Source organism: Rhinolophus sinicus, linkage group LG01 (genome assembly GCF_036562045.2).
Source record: "Rhinolophus sinicus isolate RSC01 linkage group LG01, ASM3656204v1, whole genome shotgun sequence".
Lineage (NCBI taxonomy): Eukaryota > Metazoa > Chordata > Mammalia > Chiroptera > Rhinolophidae > Rhinolophus > Rhinolophus sinicus.
The window spans coordinates 6,842,981-6,861,741 of NC_133751.1; the positions used below are offsets into that span (position 1 = coordinate 6,842,981).

The following is an 18,761-nucleotide window of genomic DNA, read 5'->3' on the forward strand; positions in this document are numbered from 1 at the left end:
AATTAACATAAGAGATAAAATATATGGTTTTAACAAGTTTTCCTTTCCTTATTGCCTTTTAATACTGAGTTTATGATGCAGTGTTTATCGATTTGCATATTTGAGAGATATTTTAAATGTCTCCCCCATAAATGGTAAGGATCTTCTATAAGGAAGAATGTCCAGAAATGACTAAATTAATCTTGTATTTAACTTGAAGCAACTCCATCTTGGATTTCAGTTACGAAAGCCAATACATCCGTGTTTTGCTTAAGATCATTTAAATCGGCTTCTGGTCCTTGTAGATGAAGACTGGTGACTCTGCCCTTAGTTATGCCTTTTCATTCTTTTAAAACAAAATGTAGTGGTAAATATATTTTTAAACTTTAATAGTAAACAATTTAAAATTTTATGGTTCATATTTTTGAAATAATGCATATTTGTGAGAAGAGCAAAAAAGTACAAAAGGTATCCATCGTCTTACCGTGTTTCCCCAAAAATAAGACCTAGCTGGACGATCAGCTTTAATGTGTCTTTTGGAGCAAAAATAAATATAAGACCGGTCTTATTTTAATATAATGTAAGACCTGGTTTTATTTTAATATAATACAAGACCTGGTCTTATTTTAAGATAAGACCAGGTATAACATAATATAATATAAAATAATATAATATAATATAATATAATATAATATAATATAATATAATATAATATAATATGATATAATATCATACTGGTTCTTATATTAATTTTTGCTCCAAAAGACGCATTAGAGCTGATGGTCCGGCTAGGTCTTATTTTCGGGGAAACACGGTAGTCAGCCCAGCATAGGCACTGTTAATGCTTCCGGGCAGTTCTTTTCCTGCTAGGCTTTCTGTGTGCGTGTGTGTGTGTGTGCGTGTGTGTGTGTGTGTGTAATTTAGACACTTATGTTGCATATGTTTTGTTTGCCTGTTTTTCACAGCTGGATTCCTTTTTAACTTCTAACACAACCATTTTCTCCGCATTGAAGTTAAATATGATTTGGTTGTCTTATCTGTTACTGCATCACAAACCATCTCAAAACTTTGTGGCTTAAAACAATAGTCATTTTATTATTTCTCACAGTTCTGTGGGTCAACTTCTGCTGGTCTTGCTTTGTATCATTCCTGTGGCTTCAGTCAGATGTCAGAGGGGGTGGAACCTCGAAGATGGCTTCATTCAAATGTCAGGTCCTTGTAGGGATGGCAGGAAGATGGGTCTTAGAGTTTGGGGGTTGCTTGTAGGCCCTCAACATGGGTCTTGGGTCTCTCAGAGCTCCCAAAGTACAAAAGTAGGAGTTGCCACGCCTTTTTAAATCTCAGGCCCAGAATTCCCACTTTCTCCTATTGGTTAAGAAGAGTCACATATGAGACATGTCACAACTGATGACATGGCCCAGGCCACTTCCTCCCCATGTGCTCATTTCTTGTGGGGACTTTTTCTGGCTATTCTTGCTTATCTATTATTCCAAATAAACTATAATCCATCTGCCTGGCTCCAGGAATAAAGAGAAGATGGTATTTTTATTGGCATTGCTTTAAATTTATAAATTAAGTAGGGGAGAATTAACATTTTGATGATGTTGAACTTTCATATCCATACATATGGTATGCTTTTCTCTCCGTTTAAATCTACTGCTATGTCTTTTGCAAAAACATTAATAATTTTTCTCATACAGGTTTTTCAGATTTCCCATTAAATCTATGCCTAATTTGTTTTATTATTTCCTGAACTCTTTAATCCAATTAAGTTTTAGCGGGGCGGAGGGGGAAGAGGGGAAAGAAGGTGTAATAGCAAAATTGAAATGAATTTTTCTTCTAAATATAAAGTCATTTAAAATCATGTACTGAATAATCCTCTGTTTGCTACTGATTTATAACTCTTGTATCATATATTAAAATCTCATGCTGAGGATGTGCTCTGAGCTATCTTGTCCAATTGTCCTTATGCCAGAATGATGCTGTATTAACTCTCATAGCTTTACTATGTATTATGCTTAGTAGGGCTCTTTTCTGTACAATTAACGTATTTAAAAGATAAACCTTTCAAACACTATTATTTTTTTCAGAAGAATTTTAACATAATTTCATTAAATTTCCTCATTAAAATTATATTGAGATGAATTAATTAGGTCTAAAAATTAATTTTATAACACTGGACATTTAAAAGCATTTAGAGTTCCTATTTTGAAATACTGTGCATCCATCCACTTTTCATATTTCATATTTCTTAATTCAGCCTTATAGTTTTATTCATGTAACTCAAACATATATTACAGTCAAATTACTTCAAGTATTTTATATTTTTATTGCTATTGAGAATACAATCCCTATTTTCATTTTATTTTCTAACTGGTTATTGCTGTTAAATAAAAATGCCTATTGAGTTTTGTATATGTAGTTGTTTTAAAATTTACAGGCACAACATATAAATGGCCAAAGAAGTAACAATCTTCATTTCTCTATAAAGTAACCCAGTTTAGCTCTCCAGCAACCATTTCTGCTGAGGGTGGGGAAAAGAAATCAGTCTTCCTACTCAGTTGGAACTCAATTGATAGTGTTTTATATTCCCTTTCCCATCCCCATTCTCCTTCTGTCCTTTTCTCTGAAGTGTTCTACTTGGGATGGGGAGAAGCATATGGTTCAAAAATGCTATGTACCTCGGCCAATGTCCCAGCTGGAGTAAAATGCACTCTTTCTGCCGGCAGTCCCACTGGTGTCACCAAGCAAGAGGGATTTAGCTTTCCCCATTACTGACTCAGTCCACAACTGACTCTTGTTGGATCTTCTAATCCTCTGCTCCTGCACTTTCATTCAGCCCCTCTGAGTTTTCTAGCATTTTCTGTAGCCCTGTTCATCCCCATTCCCAAGCGGGATGTTGACTCCACAGGACAGGCAGCCAGACCCGACCCCAGGATCTACTTTGCTCTATTCTCTTTCCATACCTCTTCCTCTATGCCAGGTCTCATACCTCACACACTTTGTGATTCAGGGTGTAATTTTGATGAAGGGGGGGGGCACCTACTAGGAATTACAAGGAGTAAAAATACTTTAGATAATATTTCAAACATATGGTCCTACTCCATGTATTTATCTTGTCTCTTTCTATTATGGAATGCAAACATATATACACACAAAGCACAGAGATAGTATAATAAAGCTCCATGTCCTGTCACCCAGATTCAATAATCATCAACATTTGTTTTGCCAGTCGACGTGCCCCAACTACAGCTCCTCCCTCCTTCTTTTTCCTCCTCCTCCTCCTCGTCCTGGAGTTATTTTAAAGAAAATCTCAGGTATCATATCATTTAGCGCTGGCCAGATTTTCAAACTCTTTTTCTAATAACTTTTCAGAGTATCCTTCCTTTGGCTGCATCCTGTAAATTTTGGTACAAAGCATTCACGCTTTGTTATTTTGAGTTTCCTTATGGTATTTTTATTTGCTCCTTGACCTAATGTATTTGGGAAAGTATGTCTTAATTTCCAAGGAGTTAAAATTTTGATGGTTAAAGTATCTGAACTGTACTTAGTTAATTGAATATAAGATTTTCTTCATGGCCTAGTATGCAATCAATGCTTATAAATGATCAGGGACACTTGACACTTAAAAAGGTGAATTTCCTGTGATTTCTATCTTATTTGTTAATTGTACCTTTTAATTATTTTGTTAAAATCCTCTATGTCTTTTTTTTTTTACCCACTCAACCTCTGATAGGCTATGTTGTGTTCAAATCTTCTACGAACTGTCTGTCCATTATTTTTATACGTCTAATACTTTTGTTCTATATATTTTTTTGTTGCTATATGTTACAGCTTGAATTTAATGTCATTGCCAAATTCATCTGTTGAAATTCTAACCCCCAGTACCTCAGAATGTGACAGTATTTGGAAACAGGGTCTTTACAGAGGTAATCAAGTTAAAATGAGGTCATTAGTGTGGGGCCTAATAAATATGACAGGGGTCTTTACGAAAAGGGAAAATTTGGAGGCAGGCACACATGTGGGAACAAGGTCATGTGAAGATGAAGACACATGAAAAGAAGACGATGTGAAGAGACACATGGAGAAGATGGCCGTATCAGCAGGCTGAGGAGACAGCTAGAACAGAACCTTTCCTCACAGCCCTCAGAGAAAAACAACCCTCTGACACCTTGTTTTCTGACATCATTCTCCAGAACTGTGAGAGAATATTTTCTATTGTTTTAAGCTGGCCTGTTTGTGGTACTTTGTTACAGTAGCCCTAGGACACTCACACACTGTTATGTTCTGCCATGGTTTATGTAATGTGTCTTCTCTATCAATTGATAAAATGACCCCCTGCTCCTTTCTTTGTAATATTGTACACCTTCTTGATTTCCCTATTTGTTTGGCAGGCCTTTGCCGAGTCTTTTAGTGACGATCCTGTGACCCCTTGCTATAAGCCCAGGTATTTGTTGTGTACACACATGTAGTATGATTGCGTTTGTGAGGTCTGGAATCAAAATGGGTGGCTGCCACTTAGTTGCTACATGGCCTTGGGTGAGTACGTTAATCTTTCTGTGCCTCAGCTTTTTCCTTTTGTAAGGTGAGGAAATAGTAATTATACTTATATCATAAGAACTATTATACTTATAAGATTGTTATGAAAATGGAATCAACTAAAACATTTACAGTGCTTAGAACAATGCCTGACTTAAGCAAGTACTTGATAAATATGTGAGATGTTATGAATCTGGTCGACTTCCCCATAATGGAGGTATTATGAGATCATTTTACAGATGAAGGAAACTGAGTTAAGTCAGGAAGTTAGTGTGACAGGATTGTTATAGGTTGAGTTGCCAGGAGGTGTGCTCTGAGATGGAGATTCTTGTGCAGGAAGTATATTAGTTGTGTTCTCCTGATCAACACGTGTGCAGGGGAGAGGGACAAAGTAGCAGGCTTGGGCTGGGCAGAGAGAACAGTTGAGCTGGGATGCAATCACAAGAAAGGTTCCTCATGCAAAGGGAGCAGAGTGGTATGTCCACAAATTTCGTGATGCTCCCTTCCAAAGGGAGAGACAAATTTCCCTTCCCTCGAGTGTGGGCTGGATTGTGACTCTTCTAATGAACAGAAAAAAAGTGAATGTGAAAAGTCAGAGCCTAGGCCATACAAGGCACTTCAGCTCCCTGACTGCTCTCCCTCTGGGATTGCCTCATTTAGGAGAAGTTGGCTGCCTGCCATGCTGTGGAAAGTCAACATGGTGAGGAGCTGAGGCCTCCAGCCAACAGCCACGTGAGGGAACCACCTTGGAAGTGGATCCTCCAGTCCCAGTCAAGCCTTCCAATGATTGTGACCCTAACATGTTGACTATAACCACCTGAGACCTTGAGCCAGAATGATACAGTGAAGCTGCTAAGTTCCCAGTCTGCAGAGATCATGAGATAATAAATGTTTCTAGTTCTTTACCACTGTTTGGGTAATTTGTTATGAACAATGGACACTAATATAGGGAGTTTTGGAGCTGGAATTTTCTTCAGAGTTGTCCCAAACTGGGGTAAAGGGGAGAGGTCTTTGCATCCTAAGTGGACTAGTCATTGGATGTGGGCTGCCTCCTCCAGAAGGGACCGTGACTTGGGTAAAGCAGTTTTCTTCAGCTGAGGGCAAGTTTTTGAAGAGTGACTTAGCTGCGAGCTGTTGAGACCAAACTCTGAGCAGCTCAGGGAACACATCCTTCAGTCCTGAAATACAGGTCTGGGCAGAGCAACACAGCATCCACGAAATGTTTAGTGGGACCTCTCCTATTGTCCCAGAATGGGCACTCAGCTCACAGCTGAAAACAACAGGCATGGTGCCCCATCTTCTAATGAAAAACGCCTACAATTGGACCTGACCCTTTCCCCAGGGCTTAATACAAAGGTGTAGATCTAGTCCTGTTTCCGCCAAATACTTTCCTAATTGTCTCCTTTTCAGTCTACAAAGGAGGGCAGGGGGAGGAATAAAAGGAGGTGGCCGGCCTTGTGGAGAGTACGTTGCTTCTGGTGGGAAGTGAGGGAGCGGGGGAGGCTGTAAGATGATCTCTCCTTGGTAACAGTAGGACCTACTGGAAAGAGAGGCTGGTAGGTACAGATTCCCTACTTGCAAATCTGTCTAGTCAGCATTCTTGCTGATTTATTCATCTGTATTTCAGTAGGGAGCTGGCAGATTGAAGAGAGATGGCAGGGTGGAGAGGAGAGCCCATGGGGCAGCCTCTAATCTAGCCCTTTTGTGTGGCAAGGATGTGTCATTTCTCAAGAGTCAGGTGGACTCTGTGGAAGATAAATGGTCTTGAGATGCCTTGCTGGACCACCTCACCCAGGAGAGTATATGGCTGTGTGCTAGCAGTGGGGTGATGGAAAAGATCAAACTGGAGATAGATGTCCCATGAAAATGTGTGGCAAGGAGGACCACCAGGCCTTTTGATATGTGCTCCATGAAAGGAATTTCAAACAAGGGCCGGTTACCTGGAGAAGCAGGGATCAACTAAGAGAGAGCTCCAGTAGTGGCCAGTTAAAAGATACTTGCCTCAGCACAGAGCCAGGCCTTGAAGAAAACATCAGGGAAGAGTCTGAGAACCAGAACCATGACTTGCACCTTCTCACCTTAAGGGTCTTGGGTCCCACTCAAGCCATGAGATTGCCATTTTGACATCCTCTGGTTTTTAGTAACTGAAATTGACCAGAAAGTTATGGTATCACCTAAGGTGTGGTTAACGTATGGAAAAGAGTCAAAAAGAGCAGTGATTGGAGAAAAATTGACTGTTTTGTATTTGGAGTCTATCACACTGAGATGGTTCAACAAACTGTTTACACTGATAATTGCTGGAACTCAAGCTCTTTGCACTGCACCAGCATTCCATAAAGATTGCGTACAGCCCACAAAGCTGAGTAAAATATGGCACACCTGTCCTCGAGGAACAAGAAATGTTCCGCTGTAAAATAAGTATAAAGCAGGTTTGCTGAAGCAAACAAGTCCAGAATATGGATCCTTGTAATGTGTTTTTTTTTTTTTTTCCGTTTCCTTGCAGCCTACTGAGATTGATATTTTATCGGTGGAAAAGATGGGTGAGTCTAGTGGAGAGGGATTCACTTCTTGAATTGTAAATAGACTAGACTGTGGTTATTAAGTCATTAATGAACTGTTTTAGAATTGCCGAATTTGAGTTGCTAGTAAGATGACCAAGACAGACGCGGGCGCCCTACGGGCAGAGAGGCGCTGAAAACTGAGAACTGAATGTTGGGAAACACCACATGTATCAACCTTCAAAAGTAATTGCAGCATCACTGCTGTGCTATAAAATACCTTACATTCACAGGAGGGAGGCACTCGTGATCCTAATACATGAAACCGTCTTGCAGAAAATTTCTGATGTAATCCTAAAAGGAACGCAGTTTTAAAAACAAATACCAGAATCAAGAAATTTAAGAGAACAAAAGTACTTCACTGTATCACGTTACCAAAATAATGGAAATTTACCTCTCCGCTTATTGGAGAACTCCTTGTTTAAAAGAGATTTTATTTCGATAAACGTAGTACGTTGCCTAACACTGTATTGCTGCCCTGCCTGGGGGCAACTCCCTCCAAAAAACTGTCTGTAACTTGCGTCTAGTTCAGTCAGCTCTCGCCGGGAATAAACGCTGGGCAGGCCCGTTTTAGCTTTGAGGCGTTGATTTCCACCAACTGCCGGGAGCCAGCGCCTGCGAGCCGCGCCTCCCCACATCCTGCGCACGAATATGAATATTCAACACCCCGTTCCAGGGCGCGCGCCGAGGGAGTACCCACAAGCCCCCGCGCCAGCGAGCCCGCGCCGCGGCTGAAAGCGGGGCGAAGTCCCCGCGCTCGCGGAGACCTTGGCCCTGGGCCCGGGGACAGGGGCGGGGCAGTCCAGCCGACCGCCCATCGGTGCCTTGTAGACCGGGAGTGTGGGGGCGCGGACGCCGCCGAGCCGGGGGCCTGACACAGGGGCGTCGGTCCTCAGAATCCCCGGGAGAAAGTGGGGGAGGACTAGAGATGACGACCGGAAGGTGACGGGGAAGAAACGCAGTTCCCGGTTATCACCGCCCTTAAACCCAACTCAATAACGCGGCACCCCTGCACCGCACAGCCTGACGGGAGGCTCAGCTGCCCTGCGCTGCTTAAGCCTGCGACACCCCTCTGGCACCGCCCCCCGCCGCGGCGCACGCCGGGAACGCCGAGATTCCCTCTCCCTCTAGTAAACCGACGAGGAGGAGGGTATTTCCGGCGTTTTGTCTTCAGAGAAGGGGTGGGGCTAGCCTGATCTCGCCCCTCACGCCCAGCGGGGGCGGGACGAAAAGAGACACCCCCTCGGCCCGCTCTAAGGTCCGCCCCTGCGCCGGAAGAAGGAAGGCGGGGGAGTCCACCAGACGTAGGGCGTGAGGTCACGTGACGCAACTGCCGGCGGAGAGGAGAAAAGGGCGGGGCTCGTGTCGGGAGGGCGGGGGTGACCCTCCTCCTTGGGTCACGTGCAGCAGGAAGTGGTGTGGGCCGCGGACTTTTCGAGATGGGGACCTCCCTGGACATTAAGATTAAAAGAGCGAATAAGGTTTATCACTCTGGGGTAAGTGGCGTGGGTGGCTGCGGGTTTTACCGTGTCCAGGAGTTGACGCACTTTTGGGTGTCCCTGGGCGGGGCAGGGGCGCGCCGCCAGCAGCGTGCGGCCCGAGGGTCCGGCGCCGGCGCTGCAGCTCCCACCGCCTGGCTCCGGGAACCTCCGCCTCTGTGTCGGGTCCCGGGCTTGGGCCGTCGCAGGGACCCCTGAGGGCGGAGGAGCTCGAGGACTAGCCGACCCATTCCTCCTATCGTAAGGTGACTGCAGAGATGTGACGAAAGGCAGCATTCCCTTGGAAAGCAGAAATACGCACTTCAGGCCGTGGTCAGTCCTAACACCATACGAAACATACTCATATTTCTGGTTTTATTCTTAGAATAACACACAGAAGGAATGGCATATTAAAATGCAAGCTCTCCAAATTAAAAATCTGAATTATGCCATTAACAAGTTTTGTGCCACTGGCCACCTAACCTCCTCGGGCCTCAGTTCCCTTACTTGCAAAATGAGCTGTTGCAAGGTTCCTCTAACTCCATCTCGAGGAATCTCCACGCTTACCTTTTATCAATCGGTAACCCCGGGGAATTTAAAAATACGATTGCCCGAGCCCCACCCCCAGAGATACCAGTGACGCCAGTGTGCAGCCAGGGTTGAAATCACAGCTTGCTGTCACACTTTGTGGAATAAAATTGAGAGGAGTGATTAGTCACATGAATGCAGCTAGGACTCAGAAGGGATAGAATAACACGTCATCAATGGATGCTAAAAGCTTTGGGTGCAAGATAATTGGGGAAACCTGATATTTACACAGATTCCAATAGTCACCTCCTTAATTGCAAAGGGAAAAAGCTACCTTTATAGTGGAGTCTGATAGAGTCCCCTCTAACCAAGAACAAGGGTGAACGTCACCCTACCATGACCACTAATGAGGCCGACTGTTCTGGCGTAATAATAGAGGGTTTTGTCATACATCGAGAAGGCTATAATACACCTGTGCAGTATATCTGCCAAAAATGTTTAACCTAAATCAGTTCATGAGAAAACTATCAGGCATATCCCAAATTAGGAACATTCTGTAAAATAAGTGGTCTGGATTCTTAAAAAATGTGAATGTCACGAAAAAAGAATTTTTCTAGATTTAAAGAGACTAAATGGATATGATAACCAAATTCAGTGCATGATTTTTGATAAATAAGTTTGTGGGCTCTATTAAATAATAGTGTTGTATTGGTGTTAAATTTCCCAAATGTAACATTTGTATTTTGGTTAGGTAGAAGAATACTGAAGTATTTAGGAGTCACAATTATAAAATTTTAAATCGCCCGACCATAAATCGTGTGTGTGTGTGTGTGTGTGTGAGCACATGCGTGTTCACACTCCGACATACATGGAGAAAAGAACGCAAATGTGGCAAAATAGTAATAATTGGTGACTCTAATTGAAAGTATATGGGTCTACTTTGTATTCATTTTTAAATAACATCTTTATAGAGATCTAATTCAAATACCATAAAATTCACCCTTTTAAAGTACAGAATTCAGTGACTTTAATATGGTCACTCAGTTATGCAACCATCATCACCATCTAATTTTAGAACATTTTCATCACCTTCAAAAGAGACCCTGTACTCATTAGCAGTCACTCCTCAATTCCCCCTCCCTCTCAAGCCTGGCAACACAAATCTACTTTTTATCTCTGTGGATTTGCCTATTCTGGACATTTCATGTAAGAGGAATCCTACAATATGGGGCCTTTGCGTCTGGCTTATTTCACTTAGCATAATTGTTTTCAATGTTCATACATATTGTATGTAGCATGTATCAGTTCTTCATTTTTTATTGGGGAAGGGGAACAGGACTTTACTGGGGGAACAATGTGTACTTCCAGGACTTTTTTCCAAGTCAAGTTGTCCTTTCAATCTTAGTTGTGGAGGGCGCAGCTCAGCTCCAGGTCCAGTTGCCATTGCTAGTTGCAGGGGGCACAGCCCACCATCCCTTGCGGGGGTCGAACCGGCAACCTTGTGGTTGAGAGGACGCGCTCCAACCAACTGAGCCATCCAGGAGCTCAGCGGCAGCTCAGCTTAAGGTGCCGTGTTCAATTTTTATGGCTGAATAATATTCCATTGTATGGATAGACTACATTTGATTTGTCCGTTCATCTGTTGATGGACATTTGAGTGGTTCTTACTTTTTGGCTATTATGAAGAATACTCCTGTGAACATGTGTACAATTTTTGTGTGAACATGTGTATTCGTTTCTCTTGGGAATATAACTAGGAGTGGAATTGCTAGATCAAATGGTAACTTCATGTTTAACTTTTTGAGGACCCACCAAACTGTTTTCCAAAGCACCTGTACCACTTCCTACTCCAGCAGTGAATGGTGGTTCCAATTTCTCCTCTACTTTGTATTCTTATAATTTTTCTGTAGCTTGGAAATTTCAAGTTGAGAGTTGGGTGAAGCAGTGACAGGAATCTATGTACATTTTGCTTTAATATTTACTTCATTAAAAAGTTAGCACATTCCATTCAGAGATGTTACTCCAGCTGAAATGCTAGATGTTTTCTGTGGTTTTAAATAATGGTACAAGTAATGAAAAATACATTTAGAAAAGATGCAAGAAATGGAATCATGAAGTTGACCCAGCCAGAAGTCTTACACAGCCAGGACCACACCTGTAGGTCGCACAGTTAAAGGTGTCAGCTATGCCCATCTAGTGCACATTTTTTGGTGCCATTATCAGGACCAGAAGCTGCAGTGGTTGGCTTCTGGCAGTGTTTCTTAGTCTTCAGTCACTTTTACACTTAAATCATTTTACACTAATGCAATTATATTAAATGCATTTTAAAGAGATACCTTATATGGCGATTGTAAAGGAAAAACCAGTATAGCTTCTAAACAAATGGTTGCTATGTATTTTTTAAAAAGCCAAAACAGTTATTAAACTGATTAATCAGTTGACAAAAATATGTACCTGGACATATGTGCCTGTGACTCATGTGTTAGACTCCGTGATCTGTGATTCAGGACAGGTCGATAGGTGGCCAGCACTGTCATGGCTGCTTCCTAGGCTCCAAGTGGCAGGACCTTTGGTGGCTAGTCACTTTGGGCAGTGCATGTTTCAAGCGCCATGGTTGTGTAAGGGGTGGCCTCGTCCACTCTCCCTAGTCAGAGCTGGCTATAGGTGGAACTAACAGCATATACATTTTCAGTTTTCTCCGCACATTTCAACAGCACTGGTAAAGATCCAGTTACTAAAGGTTTGGCTCATTGGTAGCAAGCAGGGTACCTGTGTTGCAAGGCCTGAGGGTTCCTCCCGTTGAGTCCAGAAACTTGGTTTGTGTTTCCAAAGCCATGGATGGTCTGAGACAATCAGGAATGGGATAAACATTTCCCTAATTCCATATTTCCAGCCAAAATTGTGATTTCCCGAGGAGAGGCCTTAACTAGTATTGTCCTATAATAATGTGAACTAGCATAGCCCTTTCCAACTCACAGTGCTTTAATCCTCACAACTACTGAAGAGATGGCATTTTCCTCCCATTTTATGGTTGAGAAGACTGAGGCTCAGAGAATTCAGTGACATGCCAAGGTCACTAATAAGAGCGAATATTTGAAACTCAGTCTTTTTCTCCCCAAGTCCAGCACTGTGCGTGTGCCTTCTCTGGGTCTTAATTCTCGTCGGTAGGATGGAGATGATACCCACTCAGGATTTCTCGTGAGGATTAAATGAGATAGTGTTTTAAGACATTTATTATAAAGTACAAATTGCCAGCTGTAAAAATGCTCATGGGGATGTAAAGTACAGCACAGGGAATATAGTCAATAATATTGTAATAACTGTATGGTGTCAGGCAGGTACTAGAGTTATCGCTTCCTCAGTTATATAAATGTTTAATCACTGTGTTGTACACCTAAAACTAACAATATTGTGTATCAACTGTAACTGAAAAATAAAAAATAAAAGTTAAAAAAAAAAAAAGACGTTTATTATCGGTTCTGACCCGTAGTGGGGGCTCAAATGGTAGGTGGTAGTGGTATCCTTAGACTTTTCCAAGTCTTTCACACTCAGAATTGCTCTTTGTCCGCCGCGAGTTGAGCATGTTGCTAGCACACCCTACGGATGGCTCAGTTAGTGCTCACGGTGCTTTCCAGAGTTGGCTGTCTCTCCAGGGTGGACTTGGAAGGCAGGCAGGCCAGTGACCAAGGAGATCAGATAGAGATGACAGCGTTGCGGGCACTGGAAGCTGAGTGTGGCTTTGGTATTGCTGTGTGCTGCTTTGCTCGGAGCAGCAGATGTGTTCTTGATCACAGTTCGACTCAAATGTGTTGTCAGTTATGTTACCATTTCAGGGCGCTAGAGGAGGATATTGGGTGAAAGAGCCTTGCAGGAAATCTTTTTGCAATGTAAATATAATTCATTTGTTTTATGAATTCAGAATGTTTTACATTCTTTAAACCTGACACATGTACTCATGAAAATGACACTGTTAAATACTACAATTGTGGAAAACATAAACGAGAGATTTACTACCCAGCATAGCCAGGGTACAGTGACTGAGGGCAGACTGCTGTTGCCACAAGAGCCTTTAGGTTTGCAGTTGTCTTATTTGGCACATGTAATTTCCTGTTAAAAAAATAGTAAAAAGGAAAAATCCTATACATGATAGTTCATTATTATGAAGAAAAATTGCAAAGCTAGAATGGAATGAAAAGAAAGCCTACCTGTTCTACTTTGTCCTACTGGATTCTTCCTACGTGAATGGTCAGTTACAGTGAATGCTGTGGTAAGTACTTAGGGTATAAAAATGTAGATCTTTGAGCCAGGAGGGACCTCATTTTGTGGGAGGTGTGTTCTGTCATCTAAACTTTAAGTGGGTTTCTCTTCTCACTCATAACCTAATGCTCCTGAAAAGGCTTGTCTCCTAAATCATACCCTAACCCTTATATAATGCATGGGAGGTGTTGTCACAATTATCTAAGCCGTTGGAAAACTGAGATGCAGTGAAATGATTCATGTAGTTCTCCATTTGGTGTTTGGTGCAGCAGATCTTGTACCGGCCTGAGCATTGGGAAAGCCTGCCCGACCACTGTGGGGGTGTCGATTTCTAGACTCTGCAGCAGCTGGACAAGTCTCAGCACGTCGGACACCCTTGCCCTGGCAGGCTGCTCAGACTTTGGCAGGGGGTTAGATCTTTCCCCAGTCCAGACGTCCTGACCTTGCATCTTCCTGGGTTCAGCCCTGTGTAGCCAGCTGTGCCCTCTCTGTGGGATGAAACCTGCAGTCATGTCCTCCCCAGTTCCTGCGGTATCTCCCCCAGCGCTAACTCCCAGCTGTGCCGCTCACAGGCTGGAGAGCCAGCGGCACAGCTGGGTTTTGTGGAGATGGCGCCCCTCTTTTCTTCCTGTTATTCCCCCTCATTGACTCCTTTCCCACTACTCCCCCGCCTGAGTTGTCAGAGCCCCATCTATAGATGGTCCCAGCTCTCAGCCTGCCAGGAAGTTCATCGCTGCTGTCACCCTTACCTCCTCTGTCCCTGGTCCTGCTAGTCTGAAGCGCGTGCCCTCTCTCCCCATTTGCCTTGGGGCCGAGCTGACCCCTCCTTGGCCCCCTCTCACTCCCTCTCTTTCTGCACCTCTGCTCCCTCCTCCTCTCCAGCCCTCTCTTCCACCTTTGTTGTCTCCCCTCTTAGCACAGCCTGGTTCTGGGAAAGTGGTCAGTTGACGCCAGTTTTCCATCTGCTTTCCATTTTCACTTCAGCTACACTTTGGGAGGTTTGAACCCTCTAGCTCTGAATGCTTCTTCACCTCATTCAGTCTTTTTAATCAGGTAGTTACATATAACTGCAGCTCTTTTACTAGGCAAATGTGTGACACCACCCCCACCCCCAGTTAGTTTTCTCCGGTCCAGTTTCTGTTCAGAAAACAGCCTCCCTTGTTAGTCACTGGCTGGGTGGGCTGACCTGTTTCCCTTCCCAGTGGGCACACGAAGGCCAAACTGTTTCAGAACATTATTGGCAAATTGACAACGGAGAGCATTTTACCGACAAGAAAAGAGCAACGTTCCAGAGCTCAGAAATAAACTCGCCCCTATTTGGATGGACAGTTTAGGGAGAGGTCAGTTCATGCAGTGACTTGCTTAGGTCCGTTCACAATTCCTACGTGTGGCACTAGACGCAGTGTGTGCCCAGCTCACGGTTCTTTTATTGTCTGTACAGTCATACCTTGTTTTACTGTTCACTCTATTGTGCTTTGCATAAACTGGTTTTTTTGGGTTTTTTTGTTTGTTTGTTTTTTGTTTTTTTACAAATTGAAGTTTTGTGGTAATCCTGCATCAAGCAAGTCTGTTCGCACCATTTTTCCAACAGCATTTGCTCACTTTGTGTCTCTCTGTCACATGTTTCATTGTTATTATACTGGTTATGCTGAGCTGCGATCAGGGATCTTTGATGTTACTGTCGTAATAACATTACAATACTGGGGTGCCACAAACCACGTCCGTGTAAGATGGCAGGCTTAATCGATAAACACTGTGTGTGCCCTGACGGCTCCGACTGCCCATTTCCCCGTCTCTCTTCCTCTCCTCAGGCCTCCCTAGTCCCTGAGACACAACAGTATTGAAATCAGACCGATTCATAACCCTACCTGGGCCTCTGAGTATTCAAGGGAAAGGAAGAGTCACACGCCCCTCACTTTAAAACAAAAGCTAGAAATGCGGAAGCTTCGCAAGGAAGGCATGTCGAAAGCCAAGACAGGCTGAAAGCTGGGCCTCTTGACCAGTTAGCCAAGTTGTGAATGAAAAGGAAAGGTCGTGAAGGAAATGAAAAGAGCTACTCCAGTGAACACGTGAATGATAAGAAAGTGAAACAGCCTTATTGTTCACGTGGAGAAGGTTTTAGTGGTCTGGATAGAAGAACAAACCATCCACAACATTCTCTTAAACCAAAGCCTAAACCAGAGCAAGGCCCTAACTCTGCTAGTCTATGAAGGCTGAGAGAGGGGAGGAGGCTGCAGAAGAAAGGTTTGAAGCTGGCAGAGGTTGGTTCATGAGGTTTAAGGAGAGACGCCATTTCCATAACATAAAATGCCAGGTGAAGCAGCGAGTGCTGATGGAAAGGTTGCAGCAAGTTCTCCAGAAGATCTACCCAAAGTAATTCCTGAAGGCGGCTACCTGAGCCACAGATTTCAATGTAGACAAAACAGCATTATATTGGAAGAAGATGCCATCTAGACCTTCATAGCTAGAGAGAAGTCAGTATCTGGCTTCAAGTCTTCAAAGGACAGGCCAACTCTCGCTTAGCAACTGAAGCAGCTCTGACTTGAAGTTGAAGCCAATGCTCACTGCTCGGAAAAGCCGAGGGCCCCTAAGAATGATGCTGAACCCACTCTGCCCATGCTCTGTGCAGGGACCAACAACAACAGCACATGTCAAAATATCAGCAGTAACAGGAGTTTGGAAGAAGTTGATTCCAACCCTCTTGGATGACACATGTGCATACATTTCCTATCTAGAACTTTAGTTACCCATGATATTAGGTATTTACTACGTGGAAAAATAGCTGGTGATTGTGTATTTTTCAAACAACATGGAAAAACATCGTTACACAGAACAGTGGAGCTGGGGATACCTAACAAGTTGAAATCTCGTTTAATGTTTCTGATTTCTGTTTTCTCACCAAAATGGGTCTCTAAGTGCTACCAGAAAGACTAGTGTTTCAACAAGCAGTTAATTGTCTAACTTGTGTTTTCCCACCTAGCTCAGTGACTTACCTTGTGAGTTTTTTAATGTTAGTTAACTACTTAATGCATTTGATTTCCTGTTGGTAAATTAAAGGGCAGCACAGTATTGGTGTATAAAACCTCTAGACCAAACCTCTAGACCAAAGTGGTGTAAGAATCCCAGGTACTTCTAGGTATTACTGAAATGTTAGGAAAGATGGATCTGAGCATACCTGTTGCCCCCTACCCAAGCATAATATGATCAAATTGTTTGATCTCTGCTAATCGGATAAGGGGAAAATGGCATTTAAGATAGTTTTAATTAGCATTTCTAATGTTATTGTTAAGGTTGAGCATATTTTCATGGGTTTAGGGTCAATTTGCAATTTCTTTCCTGTGAACTCTTTGTTCATATCATTTGCCTGTACTTCATATTTTCTATTGGGTTATTTATGATTTTCTTTATTTTTTAGAGAGTCCTTAAAATATTAGAGAAATTAGCCCTGTGCCTGTTGTATTAAGTTGCAGATATTTCCCTAGTTGCTATTGCTTATATTTCCTTTTATGAAACTTTATTTTTGTTGTATTTGTAGTCACATTTATTCAGAGTTTTGAGTCATTCACAGAAAGGCCTTTTCCCATATTGATATAAAAATCAATCTCTATGCTTTCTTCTAAAACTTTTGTTATTTCAGTTTTTACATTTAAGCCTTTGATGCATTTAGAACTTTGTGTGCAGAGGTTTGCTGTATGAATCTAACTTACCGTATTTCGCACATTATTTTGCCCAAATTTGTGAGGGAAAAATAAGGATGCTCATTATACACTGGCAGTACTAATTCCGTATCTATGTAAATGTTTGTAATTCTTTTATTTATGCTTATAAGTTAAAAGTGTACCTTTAGAAATCAATAACGATATCCATATGCAAAGTAATACCCTGGAATGTGATAATCAGTTTTGTTGAACTTACAGCGAACTTGCAACCATGAAGAGTTCTTAGCCTTCTATGATGCGTAAATATCGTAAATTTGTTACAGGTACATAAAATTTCTAGTACCTTGTATCTCTTCTTGTGTTTTATAATTATTTGTTACATAAAATTTCTTGGACCATAATATATTTAAAAATAAATGCTAAAATTCCTTTATAATACAAAAAATAAGTATCTAAATGTAAACAAATAAAAATTTGAATTAAAAAATTAAAATATTTTTTTCCCCTGAAAGTTTGGGCCAAAAACATGGGTGCACATAATACACGAGAGTGCATTATACATGGCAAAATACAGTAATCTTTTTTTTCAGTTCTTTGGCCAGTTTTCCGGTATAATTTATTAAATATTCTACTTTTTCCCTTTGGGTTTAAAATGCTACCTTTATCATCTATTAATTTCCCATACTACCTGATCTATTTCTGGGCTTTCCATTCAGTTCTGTTAATCTTTCAGCCTGTGTACATGTCCTGTGCCACACTTTGTAAATTACTGTAGTATTTTAATATCTCGTAGGGCTAGTCTCCCTCATTGTTTTTTCAAAATTTACTCAAAGACCTACACATAAGACTTGAAACAATTAACTGGCATAGAAGAAAGCATACCGTATTTCCCCAAAAATAAGACTGGGTCTTATATTAATTTTTGCACCAAGACACAGTAGGGCTTATTTTCAGGTATTTTTTCATGTACAACAATCTACATTTATTCAAATACAGTCATGTCATCTTTTTCTGGAACATCGTCGTAACTCTCCAAACCCCGAATTCCAGCTTGAATTTCTTGCAACTCCATTTCCTGTAGAACCATTGGCCCTGATCTCTCATGTCCAGCAATAGAGCTCTCCTTAAATGAGCACTTCTTGTCCATGTAGCCTGCTCTTAGTGCATTGGCAACACAGCTGTCAGTATTTTTATCCCATGAATTCTTCACCCAAGTCACGACCTCTTGCAGGCTAGGCTTCACAAAGTTTCCACGCTGATTTCTCTCTATTCTATTTTCAATGTAGTCATTGATTTCCATATGCAAATGGTCCTCAAATGGCTTGTTTATTACAATATCAAGAGTCTGGAGATAGGCAGTCATTCCTGCGGGAATCATTATTTGATCTAGTCTTCTCTCTGCAGGGAAGTTCTTCATGTCTTTAGCGCAGTCAGTGCTGGCTGAATCCCTGACTAGCAGACCTCTTTGGCCACCTCGCAAAACAAAGGACAGCATTAAATTGACCCATTTCCTTATAACTGCTTGTGTGCACTAGGCTTTTTGGTTTTGAAAACATAAATGCCTGAAACACGTTCAACCTTACCTTTCTTGCCCTTAGTGATGATTAGAGGTGGGGCTTTCTTTTCACCCAGACGAATTGCAAAAATACAGGTAACACGTGAACTTTTGTAACCTGTGGAGGGAATGTAGATTGACGAGGCACCCCTCTGATCAATTGTCATTTGAGATCCTTGGCCCATATACACTGCAGTTTCATCCATAG

At 42.1% G+C, this 18,761-nt stretch overlaps 1 protein-coding gene and 1 long non-coding RNA gene across 5 annotated transcripts in view; one reads left to right on the forward strand and one right to left on the reverse strand.

Moving 5' to 3' along the window:
* Positions 1 to 906: 906 nt before the first annotated feature.
* LOC109446680 (uncharacterized) lies at positions 907 to 8,049 on the reverse strand. Of its 3 annotated transcripts, XR_012493919.1 has the most exons (4): positions 7,471 to 8,049; positions 7,302 to 7,370; positions 6,597 to 6,662; positions 907 to 1,344 (listed from the first exon to the last, which is right to left on the reverse strand). It is a non-coding gene; the product is annotated as an uncharacterized LOC109446680 (long non-coding RNA). The 3 variants fall into 3 exon arrangements; XR_002137255.2 differs by lacking the exon at positions 6,597 to 6,662; XR_012493918.1 differs by lacking the exon at positions 6,597 to 6,662 and having other exon boundaries at positions 7,297 to 7,370.
* Positions 8,050 to 8,436: 387 nt separating this feature from the next.
* The window catches only part of VPS26C (VPS26 endosomal protein sorting factor C), a 37,863-nt gene continuing 27,538 nt past the window's right edge, over positions 8,437 to 18,761 (forward strand). For both annotated transcript variants that reach the window (XM_019730313.2, XM_074325436.1), the window contains exon 1: positions 8,437 to 8,572. In XM_019730313.2, coding sequence (XP_019585872.1) covers positions 8,516 to 8,572 — 57 coding nt within the window. In that variant the 5' untranslated portion in view covers positions 8,437 to 8,515. The remainder of the gene's footprint in view (positions 8,573 to 18,761) is intronic.